Here is a 17,848-nt window from a genome sequence, read left to right on the forward strand (position 1 = left end):
CCTCGCTCTAGTCTCCTGTGATGACAGAAATACCCAGTTATATCTCTCTTTTAAACGGTTCTCTCCCTCCTCTGTTTCAGTGCAGTATACATTATTGAATGTGGGTCAGTTCTGACTCAACAGTACACAATACCACCACCATCCTGTCCAGTGTAAGAGGGGAAAAAAATGAAAAACATGTTTAAACTGCCTGGTAAAACTCCTGGGATATGATTGGTTGTTTGATTAGGCGTCATCAGGCCGTCTCTAACTCTTAGCATCCTGTGTGCATAGAACAATGGTCCTGCATCATCCTCACAGCACTGTGTTCGAGCCCATTGTTGTGGGCGCTGTGTCAGTTCATCCCATTCCAGATCTTCCTCTTTTTTGCTGACTCACTACTATCCTAAGCTCAGTGTCCTCCAGGGACTGATCCCTCCTGATAACCGAAGCCCCTGAGGTGAAGTCTTACCACTCTGGTTTCTAAGACACAGTCTTTCTTATCCTTATACTTATTATACTTATTTTAGAGTTATTTAAAAAAATAAGTTAAAATCACTTTTATGCATTTATGTTGTGGTTATTTTTGAGAGACCAATAAAATCATGTAAAATTTGATATAATGCTTCAACAACCATTTCTACACACTGCATTGTTATTATGTATACTCTTCCCAAAACAGCTTTATTTCTTCTTTAGGCAGTCCATGGCAGTTCAGTATTCTTCAGCAACACCTTAGTTCAAGGGTATCAATTCTTCTTCAGACTTCCTTATTAAATTTCTAGCTTTCACTTGCATAAGAGGCAATTGGAAAAACATGACAGGTCATGCACACTTTGGGCCTTAAAGTGTTATCTTTCCTTTTAACACTTTGTTGATGTTAGGTGCCATGATATGGACTTCCCTTCATAGTGACTGCATGTACCTCTGAACCTTGCCCTGTCATCGAGCCGTTGACATGTTACAGTCATTGGATTAGTCCATTTTGTTGGGGGGATCTTCTTCTCCTACACTGACCTTCTACTTTTCCCAGAGGAATAGCCATTTTCAAGAACTTGACCTCTCCTAACAGTGTGTTAGTGAGAATACCAGAGGAATGTCTATCTGTGTTTCATTGACTATGCAAAAGTGTTTGACTGTGTGGTTCATAACAAAATGTGGCTGACTCTGAGAGGAATGGGAATCCCAGAACACTTGATCATGCTAATACGGAACCTATACTTGGACCAGGAGGCAGTCGTCAGAACAGAGCAAGGGAACACTGCATGGTTCAAAATAGGGAAGGGTGTACGCCAGGGATGCATCCAGTCTCCATACCTTTTCAACCTGTATGCAGAACAGATTATCAGGAAGGCTGGGCTCTATGAGGAAAAAGGTGAGGTCAAGATTGGTGGAAGATCTATCACAGTCTGCGTTATGCATATTACACAACACTGCTTGCTGAAACTGAGGAGGACCTGAAGCACCTACTGCAGAGGGTCAAGGACTACAACCTCCAATATGGATTGAGGCTCAATGTCAAGAAGACAAAGATTCTCACCACTGGACCAATTGGCAGCATCAGGATGGATGGTGAAGAGATTGAGATTGTACACAGCTTTAGTTTGCTTGGCTCCACAGTCAACACTCTTGGCACCAGTAGCCAGGAAATCAAAAGCCGCATTGCCATGGGAAAGTCTGCTGTTAGGGACCTCTCCAAAGTACTGAAGAGCAATGGTGTCTCTCTGGAGACTAAGGTGCGTCTGATACAGGCCATGGTCTTCACAATCACTTGTTATGGATCAGAGAGTTGGACAGTGACCAAGGAGGATAGAAGGAGAATTGATGCCTTTGAGCTGTAGTGCTGGAGAAGAGTATTGAGAGTACCATGGTCTGCTAGGAAAACAAACAGATTCATCCTGGAAAGGGTTAAACCAGGTGGCTCCTTGGAGGCAAGGATTCTGAGGCTCCGTCTAACATACTTTGGACATGTTGTGAGGAGAGACCGGTCCTTGGAGAAGGACATCATGCTTGGGAGGGTGGAGGGACAGTGCAGGAGGGGAAGGCCCTCTATGAGGTGGATTGATTCAGTGACTGGGATAATTAGGATGGGAGTGTCAGAGACAGTGCGATTGGCACAGGACAGAGCGGAGTTTAGGGCTGTTGTACATAGGGTTGCTATGAGTCGCAAGCGACTCGATGGCACATAACAACAACAACAACAGTGTGTCCAAATATGTGAGATGAAATTTTACCATCCTTGCCTCTAAGGCATTTCCTTCAAAACAGATTTGTTTGTTGTTTTGATGGTTATGAGATAGATACTCAATACTCTTCACCAATACCACAGTTTAAAGGCATTGATTTAAAAAAACCCCAACAACATTGATTCTTCATCTGTCTTCTTTATTCATTGTCCAACTCTCAGATGCATAGAAAGTAATTGATAAGACAATGGTTTGGATCAGACACACTGACATCTTTGCTCTTTAGCACTTTAGAGAGGTTCTTGATCATAGATTTTCCCAATGCAACATGTCTTTTGATTTCTTTAATGCTGTTACGCTGAGATTGTCGATCCAAGTAAAATGAAATTATGATAACTTCACCTTTTCTCCATTTGTCACAGTGCTGCCTTTTGGTTCAGTGGTGAGGATTTTTGTTGTCTTGTTACTAACATGTAATTCATACTGAAGGCTGTATATAGTCTTTTATCTTCTGCAGCAAATGTTTTGGATCCTCTTTACTTCCAGCCAGCAACGTGTCATATGCATAATTCTGGTTGTTGAAGAGTCTTCCTCCTTTTATTTCTTTTCTTTGTTGTGTATGGTCAAATCAGATCCAACTGGCACAGGAGGAGATTGCCCCTCCTTCTCCAGTGGAGCATCTGGTGGATTCGAATCTTGCACCTTTGGGATTGCAGTGCAGAATCTTCCTTAAATTTTGATGCTACATTCTTTTTCATATAGTCCAGCATCTTTAATTCAAACTTTATGCAGTAGATTTGCCCAATGTGTAATACATCATTTGATTCTTTGACTTCTACTTCTGTGGAGGGGTATTATGGATCAAAGTAAAATGAAATTCTAACTTCAATCTCTTCTGTGTTATGATCTTGCTTGTTGGATTTATGTTTAACTGTCATCCATAATTGGAAGACTGTAAAGGGCTTTTGTTTTTCTCTTTGTCAGCAAATATGTCAAATCCTCTCCATTTTCAGTGAGCAAGTTTGTGTAATCTGCATAATGCAGGTTGTTGATGAGTCTTCCTCCCATCCTGTTGCTGTATACAGATTAAATGAGTGTGGTGAGAGGATACAATTTTGTGTCCTTTACTGATTTTAAACTATAAAGTATCCCTTTTGTTTAAATGACTGCCTCTTGGTCTGCCACATGAGTAGTTAGGTACTCTGGAATTCCCATTCTTTGTGAAGTTATCTATATAATTTATTATGATCCATGCAGTCTAATGTCTTTGTATAGTCAAAACATATAAGGATGTTTCTCCTATTCGGTTTTCAGCCAGTATCCTCCTGACATCAACAATACTATCTCTTGTTCAGAGTCCTTTTCTGAGTCCAGTGAAGATGTCTGGACATTCCTTGTCAGTTTACTGCTACAATCCTTTTTTAGTTATACTTATCATAATTTTACTTGCTTGTGATACTGAGATATTATTTAATAGTTTCTGCATTCCAACTTTCTTAGGAAAAGTTGACAAATATTGTTTGATACCATCGAGTTGGTAATGATTCATATCTGACCCTCCAGCAGGTTTTCAGAGGTAGTAAATTGCACAAGAAAGTGACCATCCTTCTTTCTCAGAACAGATGGTGGATTTGAACAGCACTGTGAGAGCCTCTGAGATTGTAATGAAGCTTCTTAGCACTAAGTAAAAAGATGTATGTAGGTAATATATGTTTATATATAAGCATATATATATATAAATATATATTATATAAATAGATATATATTTGCTGCAGAAGGTCAAGGACTCCATCCTTCAATATGGATTGAAGTTCAACATCAAGAAAATAAAGATTCTCACCACTGGGCTGATTGGCAGCATCACTGATAGATAGTGAAGAGACTGAAATTGTTAACAGCTTCAGTTTGGTTGGCTCCACAATCAACACTCTTGGTGCCAACAGCCTGGAAATAAAAAGACAAATTGCATTGGGAAAATCTGCTGTCAGGAACCTCACTAGATAGAGTACTGGAAAGCAACTATGTCAGTCTAGAGACTAAGGTGCAGCAGGCACCTTACTTTCTTCACAATTACTTTCTATGCATCAGAAAGCTGGATAATGACTAGGAATGATAGAAGGAGAATTGATGTCTTTGAGTTGTAGTGCTAGAGAACAGTATTGAATATACTATGGACTGCTAGGAGAATGAACATATCTGGCCTGGAAAGGGTGAAATCAGACTGCTCCTTGGAGGCAAGGATTCTGAAGTTCCATACTTGACATACTTTGGGCATGTGGCAAGGAGGGACCAGTCCTTGGAGAGGGAAGTCATGCTTGGAAGCCTGGAGGGACAACGCAAGAGAGGAGGACCCTGGATGAGATGGATTGAATCAGAGACTGCGGTCATGGGGGTGGATGTGTCAGAGACAATGAGGTTGGCTCAGGAAAGAACAGGGTTTAGAGCCATTGTACAGTGGGTCGCTGTGAGTTGCAAATGACTTGATGACACATAACTTATATCTATGGTAATATATGTATGTAGGTAATACATACCAGGAGAGCTCTTATCAGAGCTCTCAATGCCCTAATCATTCCCCCCCCCAATTCTGTAATCTTTACCTCTTCCCCCTCACTATGCAACCCACTTCAGTGCCTGCAGCCTATGATCAAGGAGGCCAAGCAGTGGTTCAGGTTATGGTTCACTCTAGCATGAAACACTGTGCAAGACCCATGAGGACAGGCCTGCCTAATTCCAGATCCATGCATTCAATACTGTAGTATTTATAGAAGCTGTCTGCCACATCTTTCTCAAAACAGCTGGTGGGTTGTCAAACCTTTCCAATAACAACCCATTGCTTAACCACTGTGTCACCAGGGCTCCTTTGTCAAAACTTCCTGCCTTAAAAAGCCACCCATTTTATTTGCATCTTTGTCTGGGGGTCGACTGGTCCTGTGTTGGGCAGCTCATCTCACTTTTGCTTGACAGCTCATGTGGTTGCAGTCAGATGGCAGCTGAGTCTGGAATGTCCAGGGGTGTCCTGGTGGAAGGGAGGCTCAGCTGGAACACCGACACAGATGGGTCCTCGCCCTCCACCTCGTCCATCTCCTCCTTCTCTTTCCATCCTTTCCCTCCCCCTTCCCACTTGGTTGCTCCCACAACAAAGCCATATTTTCATGGTGATTCAGGATCCAAAAGCTTTTTTCTTTTTTTTTAAAGTTATTAAAACAATGCACATTTTAGAGGCGCTAGTAGTGTATTCCATGTACTTAGTTTCCTAAAATACACCAAGTTCTATATTAGTATTTTTGAAAACTCAAGCTTGTTGCTCTTGAGTCACTTCCCACGCATAGCAGCCTCACAAGACAGAGTAGAACTGCCCCTGGGGTTTCAAAGGCTGTAATCTTTACAGAGGGAGCGCTGGTGGCCTAGTGGTAAGAAGTTGCAATGCCATTCTTGAAGATAGTGGATCAAATCCAGCAGTTGCTCTGCAGGAGAAAGATGGACCATCTCCTCCTCTGTGATTTACAGCCTTGGGAAATCTCCTGGAGGGTCAGCTGTGAATCAGTTCTTACTCAGTGTATGTAACAACAGTAAACAGTCTTTACCACAGCTCACTGCCACATATTTCTTCCTCAGAGCAGCCGACCTGGAGCTATCAGCCAGACACTTCACTGCTTACTGCTCGACCAGGACTCTTTATCTCACATATATAATAACTGTATATTGTAGTTTAAGAACAGAAATGGCTTAAATTGGGTTCTACATTAGTTTCATGACTTCATAGTAACTAAACTCAAGAGGAAAACATAGTAAATGTTGCTTTGGATGATCATGAAGTGTATAATTTCCTTGTGTGGTTTAGAATTGAAGTATAAACCTTATGACTTGGCATTTTATGAGCTCATCCTTATGTTCGTTTTTTTTTTAAAAAACCCTCTTGTGCTGGGTTTAGATTCAGCTGCAGTGGAAACTTTGTGACTAAATTTTAACATCTGTTACAGTAGAGATTTGAGTGGGAAATTGATTCAGAATACTATTAACCAACATAAATAATGTTTATTACAGTTTCTTTTTTGAGAGTTTGAGTTACTAATCTTTTGTGTGCTTCTTAAATCTTTACTTTGTTACAAGCCATTGCTGTTATTTTGGTCCCTTAGTAGATAGGTAGTGTTTGGAGCTGATTGTCTATGTTACATTCTTTATACAGAAGCAAGGTAAGGAGCCCTGGTGGCTCATTGGTTAAGCACTCTGCTGCTGCAGGCATTTAAATCCACCAGTGGCTTTATGGTGAAAAGACCTGGCACTCTGTTCTCATAAAGATTACAATCTAGGAAACCCTCTGGGACAGCTCTGCTCTGCCCTGTTGAGTCCTATGAGTCAGAATTGCCCTGAAGCACACAATAGCAAGAGAAATATTATATAGCAGGAAGTGTTTTCTGCCTAACTCTCTCAGCTCTGAAGTCAAATCTTTAAATGAGTTTTTGTAAAACCGAAACAAATTCATTTGATTACACAGGAGACTGAATCAAAAGTGTCAGAGACTTTCATTTAGGAAGCATTTAAAGCGGGGGGGTGGGGGTGGGGGGATGCCAAGGTAGTTTCAGGTTTGAAACCAAAATGGTTGAGAATCTAAAGACCACATTCTAGAGACCAAATTTCTAGTGATGGCTCAGAAAATGGGCTTAGAAATGGATTCTCTCTTTCCCGGCCCTCTTGCTGCTTTGCCATCATACACTTCCTTATTTTTTCTTTTCTGAGGTTCTGAAACAAAAACAAAACATAGGTTCTGCAGCAGTGAAAGAGCTTTTGAATTCTTTCTAAAGAGGAAACCGATTTTACTTAACCAGTGCACTTCCTGCGTGTGTCTTATCCGTTAGAGAGTGGGGCAGGGCGAGGCAGGGGCCAGTGATGCCTGCTGGAGAAGTTCCCCTCAGTGCTGGGTGCCGAGTGGATCACAGAGCTCAAGGCTGATGTCTTCCTTCTCCTGAGCTGTTAGGGAAGTGCTGCTTTTGATTAGGGTCCAATTCTCAAGGGTGCCATTGTTGAGGTTTGAACTAAGTGAAGTACAATTGAGCTTATGGCCTTCTTGGTTTGTTTCAATTTTAACTTTGGTTGATTTCTTCCCTAGGAGTGTTCTAGTAACTTTGAAGAGAGTAATTAACAATGACATTCCAATTACGGTTATGCCTTCTCTTTATTATTTAAATAGTTCTTCTATTTATTGCACAAATACCACTGTAATAACATTAGTGTCCAGAGGAGGGAAAAATGTTTCCATGATCTGACCATCCAGCAAATCAAACTGTGCTATCTGCCCCTCCCTCCCTGGTTCTTTTTAGTCCTTTGCATGTTTGGATCTTGTATAGTTTCTCTAGGTACTGAATATTGTTCCTTACTCATTCCTGCATGTGTTCTTTTTTGATGTGTTTTTCCTGTACTTTAAACTATTACTAAGTTAAATTAGCGGAAAGGTTATGTTGGTAAACATAATACATCAAGTGAAATGAGTAACAACTGAAGAGTTGTCTCAGAGTGTCACTGCTAAGTGAAAGAAAATGAATTGGATGTTATGTGAATGATATTTTTAGAAAGATATTTTGTGTCAGCACAGATAACCAGTTTGTTACAAAAATATATGTAAGATGTGAAGACTTTTCTGCTGTATTCCCTGGAAGAATTCTGAGGAGTAGTGGGGGTGGGAGGCAGTGTTTCTCAAAGTATGGGCTACACAATCACAACAGAACTTGTTAAAAATGAGAACCCCATTCATACACTCCCCCCCCCCCATCTCACTTTTGTCAGCTTAGTTGATCTGGGAGGGAGTTTTATCAGGCAGCCTAGGTGATTTCCCTATAAACCAACTGCCATGCCTCGCATCAGAGGAAACACATGAAGCCTCTGAAATGAGATAAAATTCTTGTCAGTACAGTGTATCCAGTTTTCAAAGAAGCTAGAGCTATAAACCTCTCATCAGAATTCTCAGAGAGAACCTGATTCAAAACAGATTAAGCCATTATTCCAGAGCTTTGTAGTTTATGAACTTCTCTGCCTTTGGGAGCCTCTTTGTAAATAAATTCTTGGTTTTCTTGTAGCACAATGAGGTTGTTTGTCCAGGAGCAGATTTTTTCCCCCACTGTGTTTTGGCTCTCTAAGCTATTTTTTTCCTTGCTTCTTTTTAATAAAATGAATTTTAATCTCCTTGTAATTGGAAATGTTTTGTACTAAAACACATGATTGCCAAGAATAGTTACTCTGATGTTGGTGATGATGATAATAATTAAAATGAATAATAATTTTGAACATATATTTATTATGAACCAATGCAGTACGTAGATTATTTTGCCTAGTCTTTGCAGCAATTACTATGAGATAAGCTTTATTATATCTATTTCATAAATCAGGAAACTGAGGCAATGAATGCTTAATTAATTTGACTAAAGAAACTTTCAGGAGCTCTAGTGGCAAGAAGCGTGTGGTTTGAGGGCACCAGCTGCTCTACAGTGGAAGGCTAGGCCGTCTTTTCCATTATGTTTTATTGCCTCTGAAAACCCCTGAGGGTCAGCTGTGGGTTGGTTCTGACTTTATGGGATACAACAACAAAAAAGAAACTCCAGGGAACTCTGATGGTATACTCTGTAGGAAGTGGTGCTGCTAAACCAAGGCAGTTCAAATCCACCAGCAGATTTGTGAGTGAGACAAAGATGGACAGTCTTCGCATGCAATTTACAGTGTCAAAAGACTTGGAGGATCAGCCATGAGTAAGTCCCAACTTGAAGGCAGTGAGTTGGGTTGAAAGGAACTCTGGTGATCCAGTGACTGTTGTGTTGGGCAGGTTGACAGTTCAAATCCATCAGCCACTCTGAGAGACAAAGGTAGGCATTCTCTTCCCATAAAGATTTACATCCCCAGAAACCTAGTGGTGGGTTGTTGTGAGTTGGACTCAACTTGGTAGCATTGTGTGTAGGGGGGAAGTACTACAGTGTTGCAGACCGAGGGTCCCAAAGAATAGAATAATTTTATAATTATTAATAAAGAGACAAACAGCCAGGAATGAGATAGAGCAGAGAGCATAAAACAGGGTCAGCAGTTCTCGACTGAAGACCTCAAGCCATGCTTCTCTGAGTATTTATTTAGAATCATAAGATAATAAAAGTAAAATCACAAGGAAGTACAAAACAAAGGATACTGGTGAAGTCTTTTACAGATAAGGCCAAGTTCCTCTTTATGTTAATCTCAAGAGGGAGGGATTCATTTGATACAAACTGAGAACAATGTTGACTCCTAGGGAATGCCCCAGTGCCACAAGGTGACCTTCCTCTTGTATTAAGCTTCCCTCATTTCCCGATACAGCATTTGGTCTACTATTATTAAATTTTATATTCGGCTTCCCTCACTACAGTTTGTGAATGATAGAATCAGGATTTGAGTTCCTTTTCTATGACCTGAGGGCCATCTCTATACAGCTCTTCCAGTTTCTACCAGTGAATCACAGTTTATAAATGAGTGAAAGGTGGTGATTATGGGCGATGCCCACACGTTTTGTGGAACTTCTGACTCTTGAGTTTTTAATGTTCTTCCTTTTCAGATCAAAGAAAGTGCATCACAGACAAGGGATGTCCTCAAACAGCATTTTCATGATTTAAAAGGAACCCTTGAAAAGCTCCTGGATGAGCGGTTGGTAACCCTTTTGCAAGAGGTGGACACCATTGAACAGGAGACCATTAAGCCACTCGATGACTGTCAGAAGCTCATAGAGCATGGAGTTAACACTGCTGAGGACTTAGTCCGAGAAGGTGGGAGTCCAGGAGCCTAGAAGGATAGCTCTTTGAGAGCAGCACTTTGCTGATTTCTCAGGTTATCAGTAAGCTTGTTGCAGAGGACGGGGTACTTGGGATGTTCCTACCATGGGACAGGTTATACTATGGGATGTTAGATAAACATTCACTTACTGCAGGGTAAGTGAAATTGAAGTGTTACTTATAATCATTTACAAAACAAGAAGTAAATAAGTTTCTAGATGGTTGTGTAGTATGCTCTCATTCATTGTCAGTATAACTATTTTTAAATCATTATACATATGTTGGAATAGTTTTCAGAGTGCTTATAGTTAATGGAACTTAAAGGTTTCAAACTTGTGATAAGTGTTTACTCTTGAACTTGGAGTTGTTAAATTTCTTATCTGTAGTTAGTTGTTTTGGTGATGTTTTGTCTGCATTTTGCCTTGATGCCTGCCTGCTTTGAGTATAGGTCTTTGTCAGGCACATTGAATGGAAAAAGTAAGATGAAATAGATTCCTGCCCTCACGGTTCACATCCCAGCAAGAGAGACACATTCATTCAGAGGTCAAAGACCTGTGGTGTCTGGGAGGAAGCTCCTGACTGTCTGAACAGTCACGGATAAGCTCTGTAGAAGTTCCACAGAGGCTCGAAGGAGCCATCAAGCCGACAGAGAAAAAGCAAGTGTGAGCGCGAGCAGAGCATGGTGATTCAGTGGTCTGTAACATATTTCAAGCAGCACAGTTACACAATGAGATTTGTTTGTTTTTGTTTTTTTTAATGATGTATACTGTAGCATGAAGCATGTATTAAAGGTCATAAGCCTGGTGACAAAAGAGACTACTTAAACAGCTCTCTTAGTAACTGAGGTTTCAGAGGGTAAAGGTCACGACAGGAGAGGGTAGGGCAGGACTGCTCTGAAGAAACTTTTATGGTCAAGAGTTACTGATTATTTTAGTAAGTAAATGTTGATGTTTGAAGATTGCCTGGGTCAGAAAAGGAAGCATTTAAGACGACTGGGTGAATGGCCGGCAGCCCCCGGTAGCATAGTATGCAGGGAGTGGCATTAACCCAGAACTGGTGCCTGCCTCTCTGCTGGTTTGAATCTACCAGCCACTGTGCGGGAAGATGGGTCATCTCCTGCCATCAGTTTACAGCCTTGGAAACCCATGGGGGGGGCGGGGGTCAGCTATGAGTTGGTTCTGCCCTGATGGCTGTGAGCTATAAGATGAATGGTAGAGGCCCTCCCTGGTGGCACAGTGATTAAAGTGTTCAGCTGCGAACCAAAAAGGTCAGTGATTCAAATGCTCTAGTCACTTCTGGGAGAGTGATGTGGCAGCCTGCTTCTGAGAAGAGTCCCAGCCTTGGATATGTTCTAGGACAGTTCTGCTCTGGCCTGCAGGGTGTCTGCGAGTTAAAATCCATTTGACAGCTATGGCTTGGTTTGATTATTTTGGTGAAGGATAGTATTGTTTACTGAGATAGGCACCAAACGAGGAGAGTGACTGATGGGCTCATCCAGTGTGGAGCATGTTGAGAATGAAGTGCTGAATGGAGGTTGGGAACATAGATTTGAGGGTGTACTTTGAAAGGTCATACCTGAAGTTGTCAAGACAGAAACTCATTGCTGTGGAGTTGGAACCAACTCTTAACTGACCCTCCAGCAGGATTCCAGAGACTGTAAATCGCAGGAAAGAAGAAACCGTGTCGTTCTCTCACAGAGTAACAGGTAGATTCGAACTTTGGGTTGGTAGCACAGCTCCAACCTAGGCCACCAGAGCTCTGCACATCAAATGTGAACCCATGTGCATAACATAAGTAAAATAGTGTAGCGGTAGTTTACAACATGAGAAGAAAAGGCAGTAGAGGGTAGGAACTCTGAGAGACACCAACATTTAAGAAGCAATTAGAGAAGAGGATCTGAGGATGGAGCCTGAGTACCATCCATCGTGCAGGCTGAGAGCTGTGAGCATCAGAGAAAAGTGTGGTCGTGTCACAAGTCCCTCCCTCCAACTGAAAATTAATCTCCTTTCTCTTCTCAGTTCACTTAGAGTACAATACTAGTGTTCATCTCTACATGCGAATGAAGTTTGTCTTCTCTTTATTGAAAAGCATTTATTTGCCACTGACATACAGTGCCTTTGAGAAATCTTCTTAGCAAGCAGGACTACAGAATGTCTTCCTCTGGGGACTTAGAATTGAGGAACAAACCCAGAAACAGTTGAGCACAGGTCAGGAATCTGCACACATCTCCCTGGGGACTGAGAAGAACCCAGAAACAGTTCAGCACAGGTCAGGAATCTGTACGCATATCCCTGAGGACTGAGAAACAGTTTCATTTTAGAAAACCATATGAGGCACATACATTTTGTCATACTAGTTCATATTTGAAATATTTTTATACTTAAATAATTTTCATTTCAAACTCTTCCCACCCCACCTCCCCAGGGGAATAAAGACTGATACCGAGTTTTGAGGATTCTGAGACACTATTGACTGTATTTCTGTTTTCCTTTTGATGAGGAAGAAAGTCTTATCTCAAAAATAAAAAAACCAACTTATTTTATCATGAATGTTTATTTAGAAGAAAAAGAGTTACCCCAATGCTCTGCAAGGCACTGAAATTAGTTCTTAGGCCTCGTATAACAGTTCCTTTTACTGTTCTGTTGAATACTTTCTAGTCTAATGTGTGGAATGCTTTTAGGGAAAAAACTGCACCATTTGACTTTTTAAATCCCTGTGCCCTGTGTCAGGGTGGTACCCTGTACTCATTGCTATTTCAGTTGATACAGATTTAGTAGGAAGTGTAGGAAAAAGTCCCTGGGCTTTCTGTTTTGCATAAAATTACTTGACAAACCACATTTCGCTTGTACAGGGCAGAATATTTCCTCTCTGGCAGAATGTTGCTATGTGTACCTCTTTTCTTCTTGGCCTTAACTGTAGAATCATTTCTGAAATAATTTCTGCTTTCACTTCTTAGAAATTTGACTGTGACGTCACTTAAGAATGACTTCTTAGGTAAACCAGAGACTCAGGCAGACCTGGTGTGTGAATGTGCCAGGTGCTGTCCATTTTTCACTATCCTCGTTCTCTTATTCCTGCTTGTAGGTGAGATGGCCATTCTTGGTGGAATAGGAGAGCAGAATGAGAAACTGTGGAACTTCACTAAAAAGGCCTCCCACATTCAGTTGGACAGGTAAGAAGAATGAGGGCCTTTTGGGGTGTATATATATTTATTTAGAAATTTTATTTTATATTGATTTGTTTACAAAATCCATATACATTGTATTTCACACTAGTTTTCATTTACATTGTGTTTCATACTATTATTGCCATTCACTATGTTTTTAAAATTAATCACCAGTGAGTTTAGCCCACCATTACCATGTCTTTCCACATCCCTGTCGAATGTTTTTGGGGTGTTATTTGTAAGCTTTCAAATTGTCTCTGCTTCCATCCACTTCCCTTATTAAGGGATTAAGAGAGGTAGAGAATGTAGAGTTTTTTAAAAGGTAAAATAATAAAGATAGATTTATCCATCCAAAGGGATGGACCTCTGTCCTTGAAAGGAAATGAGGAAAGAGAGCATGCTAGTGAGGTGAGGCTAATTTATGGCTTCTTTCTTTGTGTGGGACTTGAGACTGGGGTCTGGGCCGGTGAGACGATGCCACGAGAGTTTAAAGTTTAGTGTGTAGTTTCACTGGTCCCTATTCTCTGCCATCAGAGAATGTCCATTTTAAAGTTTTACTGCTTATTGTCTGTATTACTAGTATGAAGTAGTGATGATTATAATCTTTGGTATGATAATACTCTTAAGTTTTCTTCAATTTCAATGTGTAAGAATGATCAAATTTCAGAACATTTGAAACAGAGTCACATCCCAGTAAACCAGAACTTTGGTGTAGACCTGACTAATTTTGTTTCTATTTACTAATTTTCTGTTTCTGTTTATTTGGGAAAAGACTCTTTCTAGAACATCTTGTAAAACCTCCATTTCCAGGAACATTATTTAGCAGCCCTTGGTGTAGTGTGGACTGCTAACCAAGAGGTTGGCAGTTTGAACCCACCACCTGCATGTAACTCTGTGCCAGAAAGATGGACAGTCTTCTCTATTAAAGATTTACAGCCCTGAAAGCCAAGTGGAGAGGCCTGTGGTCAGAACTGCTTCAAGGGCAGTGGGTTTGGGTCAGCATGCATATGGCTTGTGACCAATCTAAAGTAGTGCTTATGATTTTTAACTCTCAGTTAAAAAGCCCGTAAGTATCTGAGCTTTGTTTCCTCAGCTTACCAGAAGTGCCTTTACTGGTGGATGTGCCCTGTTTGTCTGCTCAGTTGGATGACTCAGTTCTTAACATCGTGAAAGACCACATTTTTAACCATGGAACAGTGGCATCGCGCCCACCAGTGCAGATTGAAGAGCTCATAGAGAAACCTGGCGGTATCATAGTACGATGGTGCAAGGTACGTAACTCAACGTCAGTACAGGGGGCTTTGGCCTTTGCAGTTGAGAACATATTTCCAAAAGCAAAAGTATCTATTGGTTTACAATTAAAGTCACAGGGAGCCTAAAAACTGGTGGTCTTTCCAGTTCAAAAGAAACCATTTTTTTTAGAAAATATTTTTTTTTAATTTTATAATTTTTTGTGTGTACCATCATATCGGATCTGACTGGTACAGGAGGAGATTGTACCTCCTTCTCCAGTAGAGCATATGGAGGATTCGAACCACATACCTCTAGGATTGCAGTTCAGCTTCTTGCCACTAGACCACCAAAGCTCCCTAAGAAACTTTTTTTTTTAATTATTATTTTTTTGTACATGTACTGTCAAATTGCATCTGACTGGTACAGGAGGAGATTGTCCCTCTTTCTCCAGCAGAGCATCTGGTGAAACCATTTTTAAAGTAATTAAAAAAAAATCACAGCATTGTTTTCTACAGTATGTTCCAGACTTAACACCTTAGTGAATTGATGATCTATTTCGTTTTTATGAGAAAAATTAAAAAAATTAGTATTAACTACAAGATATTTTATATTCAAGAGGGAACACTGAGAAACCTCTGAAAGAAGGCTCCTAAAGTATGATTTCTCCTTATTGATACTGCCAAGAATTTTATGTCTTTAATCATAGTTTGTGTATATATTATACATAAACATATGGTGGCCTACTGGCACGAAGCTGCTCTGAAATCCCAAAGGCACGGAATTCGAGGCCACCAGCTGCTCCATGGGAAAAGGATGGGCAGTCTCCTCCCGTGTGATTACCTCTGAAAACCTGCTGGATGGTCAGCTGTTCATTGGTTCTGAATCTACAGCACATAACAACATATATATATTTTAGATAGAAACCATGGCTGAAGGAGTCATCATTCAGAAGTGACTGTTCAGCTTGTGTAAACTAGTATCTTAAATGTTTTTAAATGAAGCCTTTGTATAGAAGGAAGAAACAGAGTCTGTTGTTGTTCAAAATAGGCTTTTATTCTACTTTTGTTCTTTTGCTTATCAGTAGACTTGAGTTATTTCCATGGGGGTTTTTTTGGTTTATATTTTATTTTATTAATTTTAATTGAGTTATTTCCATGTCTTATTCCCCCTAAAGTATACACTTAGCCATAGAATTCTGAGGTCTTAGAGAACCCTGTGTCTACTGTTGTTGTTACTGTTGTGTATTGTTGAGTTGAAACCTACCCATAGCTGTCCCTCCAGTGGATATATTCAGAGGCAATTTAATTGCACATAAGGAGATTGCCCATTTTTATTCTGCGGAGCAGTTAGTGGATTCAAACCCATGTGCCTTTAGGATGACAGCACAGCTCCTTACCATTAAGCCACCAGAGCTCCCTGTACGCTACTGCATAATAAATACCAGACTCTTCTCCTACTAGCAGTGTGTGCATTCCTCTCCGTCCGTATCAATACTTGACGACATTAGACTTTATAGTTTTATGAATATGGCATCTCATTGTAGCTTTAGATTATATAGTTTCAGTCATATTATATTAAAAATCAGGTTGGTATTTTAATATAATTAGGTAGACTAGAATTTTTATTCAGGTCTTTTGTGCATTTTTTTAAATCGGTTTGTTGTCTGTTCATTTTCAGAAATCCTTTATATAGATATATTTTTAAAAATTTTCTCTTTTTCCCCCCTTTAAATATTCTGGGCATTAATTCTCTTGGTTAGTGTGTGTAGTTGTGGAATACTTTTAATCAAATTATGAATGGTTTCTCTTTGCCATTATTGCCTAGAAAATGTACTATTTCTTCAAAAGAGATAGACATTTTGGTCCATTAAAGAAAAAGAGAGGGAGTCATCACAGCGGTCTGTTCCCACTGGCCTTCCCACCTGTATCCCACATCCAGCATGTGAGGCTGGATACTGGGTGTAAGTGCCCATTTTAAAGTTTTGAAGCAGTGATGCTGGAAGAAGTTAACTAGCTAACATCATGCCTTTCTCCTGTGGTTGACTCACTAACATCAAGCCTTTCTCCTTAGGTTGATGACGACTTTACAGCCCAAGATTACAGACTCCAGTTCCGTAAATGTACTTCAAATCACTTTGAGGATGTATATGTCGGTACTGAGACGGAGTTCATTGTATTGCACATAGACCCCAATGTTGATTATCAGTTCAGAGTCTGCGCCCGCGGCGATGGCCGGCAGGAGTGGAGTCCGTGGAGCGTCCCCCAGACAGGGCATTCCACGCTGGTGCCTCATGGTATGCTGTTGTCTTCTCATTCTTGAAGCTTAGCTAAAGTTAGAACACTTGTACTCTGTGTTGCTAAGGGTGGTAATGCATTGACAGCACTTTTTTCCTGAGACTGAATCCTGAATTGAGAGTAACATGAGACAATCTTACTTCTTGCTCAAATTATTTTATTTATATTTTGAGAATTTTTCATCAGCCCTATGTCCAGAGTCCAAAAATAATGCCAAGTGGGGGTAGTAGTTGTCACCTAAAGCCAAACATAAGAAATATTGCAAAGAACGCTGATTTTCCAAAGGCAGTTTAATTGCAGGGAAGGAGATTGCTCATCTTTCTCCCACTGAATAGCTGGTGGATTTGAACCTGTGTGTCTTAGGAATGACAGCACAGCTACTTACCACTAGGCCACCAGAGCTCCCTATCCTAAACTCTAGATAATACCAGACACAAAGAACACTGATTTTTTTTTTTAATTTTTATTGTATTATTTTTATGTGTACCGTCAAATCAGATCTGACTGGTACAGGAGGAGATTGCCTCGAGATTGCCTCCTCCTTCTCCAGCAGAGCATCTGGTGGATTTGAACCACATACCTCTGGGATTGCAGTGCAGCATCTTGCCACTAAGCCACCAGAGCTCCCTAAGAACACTGATTTTAATAGACTTAGATTCATTTGGTGATTAGTTCTTATTCAGGTTGAGATAAGCTCAAGTAATTACACTTTAACAATGATTTTTTTTTAGGCAGGTTACACTTACTTGATTTTCCATTACAAAATTGTGCAGGAATATACTGAAATCCTTTTTGTCATTTGTGAGACAGACCCTGACATTCTGTCCCTGAATCTTTTATTTCATTGAAGTTGCCCATGACCCCTAGAGTCCTCTCTCCTACTTCCAAGCTTTCTTTTGTGCATCTGTGTTGAAAATGCTCCTTAAAGATTATAATTCTTTTTAATACCTTTCCTTTTAAAAAGAATGGACAGCTGGCTTTGAGGGGTACAGTCTGAGCAGTCGAAGAAATATAGCACTCCGGAATGATTCCAGTTCATCGGGTGTTCTCTACTCCAGTGCCCCAACTTATTTCTGCGGGCAGACACTAACGTTCAGGCAAGTAGATAATGACAATCTCTGTGTGTCCTGCCGTAGAAACTCCAGTGAGTGTGTAGAGCATTCATGGGCTTTGGATTGAAAATAGTCCTGAGTGCATTCCATCATTTAG

The 17,848-nt window shown here is 40.5% G+C and overlaps 1 protein-coding gene across 2 annotated transcripts in view; it reads left to right on the forward strand.

Annotated features, from left to right (window-relative positions):
* CRLF3 (cytokine receptor-like factor 3) overlaps nt 1-17,848 on the forward strand; it is a 40,698-nt gene that overhangs the window by 11,097 nt on the left and 11,753 nt on the right. The window contains exons 2-6 of one of the 2 annotated variants that reach the window (XM_006890934.1): nt 9,733-9,940; nt 13,031-13,118; nt 14,206-14,383; nt 16,416-16,638; nt 17,604-17,736. In XM_006890934.1, coding sequence (XP_006890996.1) covers nt 9,733-9,940; nt 13,031-13,118; nt 14,206-14,383; nt 16,416-16,638; nt 17,604-17,736 — 830 coding nt within the window. The remainder of the gene's footprint in view (nt 1-9,732; nt 9,941-13,030; nt 13,119-14,205; nt 14,384-16,415; nt 16,639-17,603; nt 17,737-17,848) is intronic. The other variant, XM_006890935.1, reaches the window with a different exon arrangement.

This window comes from Elephantulus edwardii, unplaced genomic scaffold (genome assembly GCF_000299155.1).
Source record: "Elephantulus edwardii isolate Elephantulus edwardi_28Jun2011 unplaced genomic scaffold, EleEdw1.0 scaffold00094, whole genome shotgun sequence".
Classification (NCBI taxonomy): domain Eukaryota; kingdom Metazoa; phylum Chordata; class Mammalia; order Macroscelidea; family Macroscelididae; genus Elephantulus; species Elephantulus edwardii.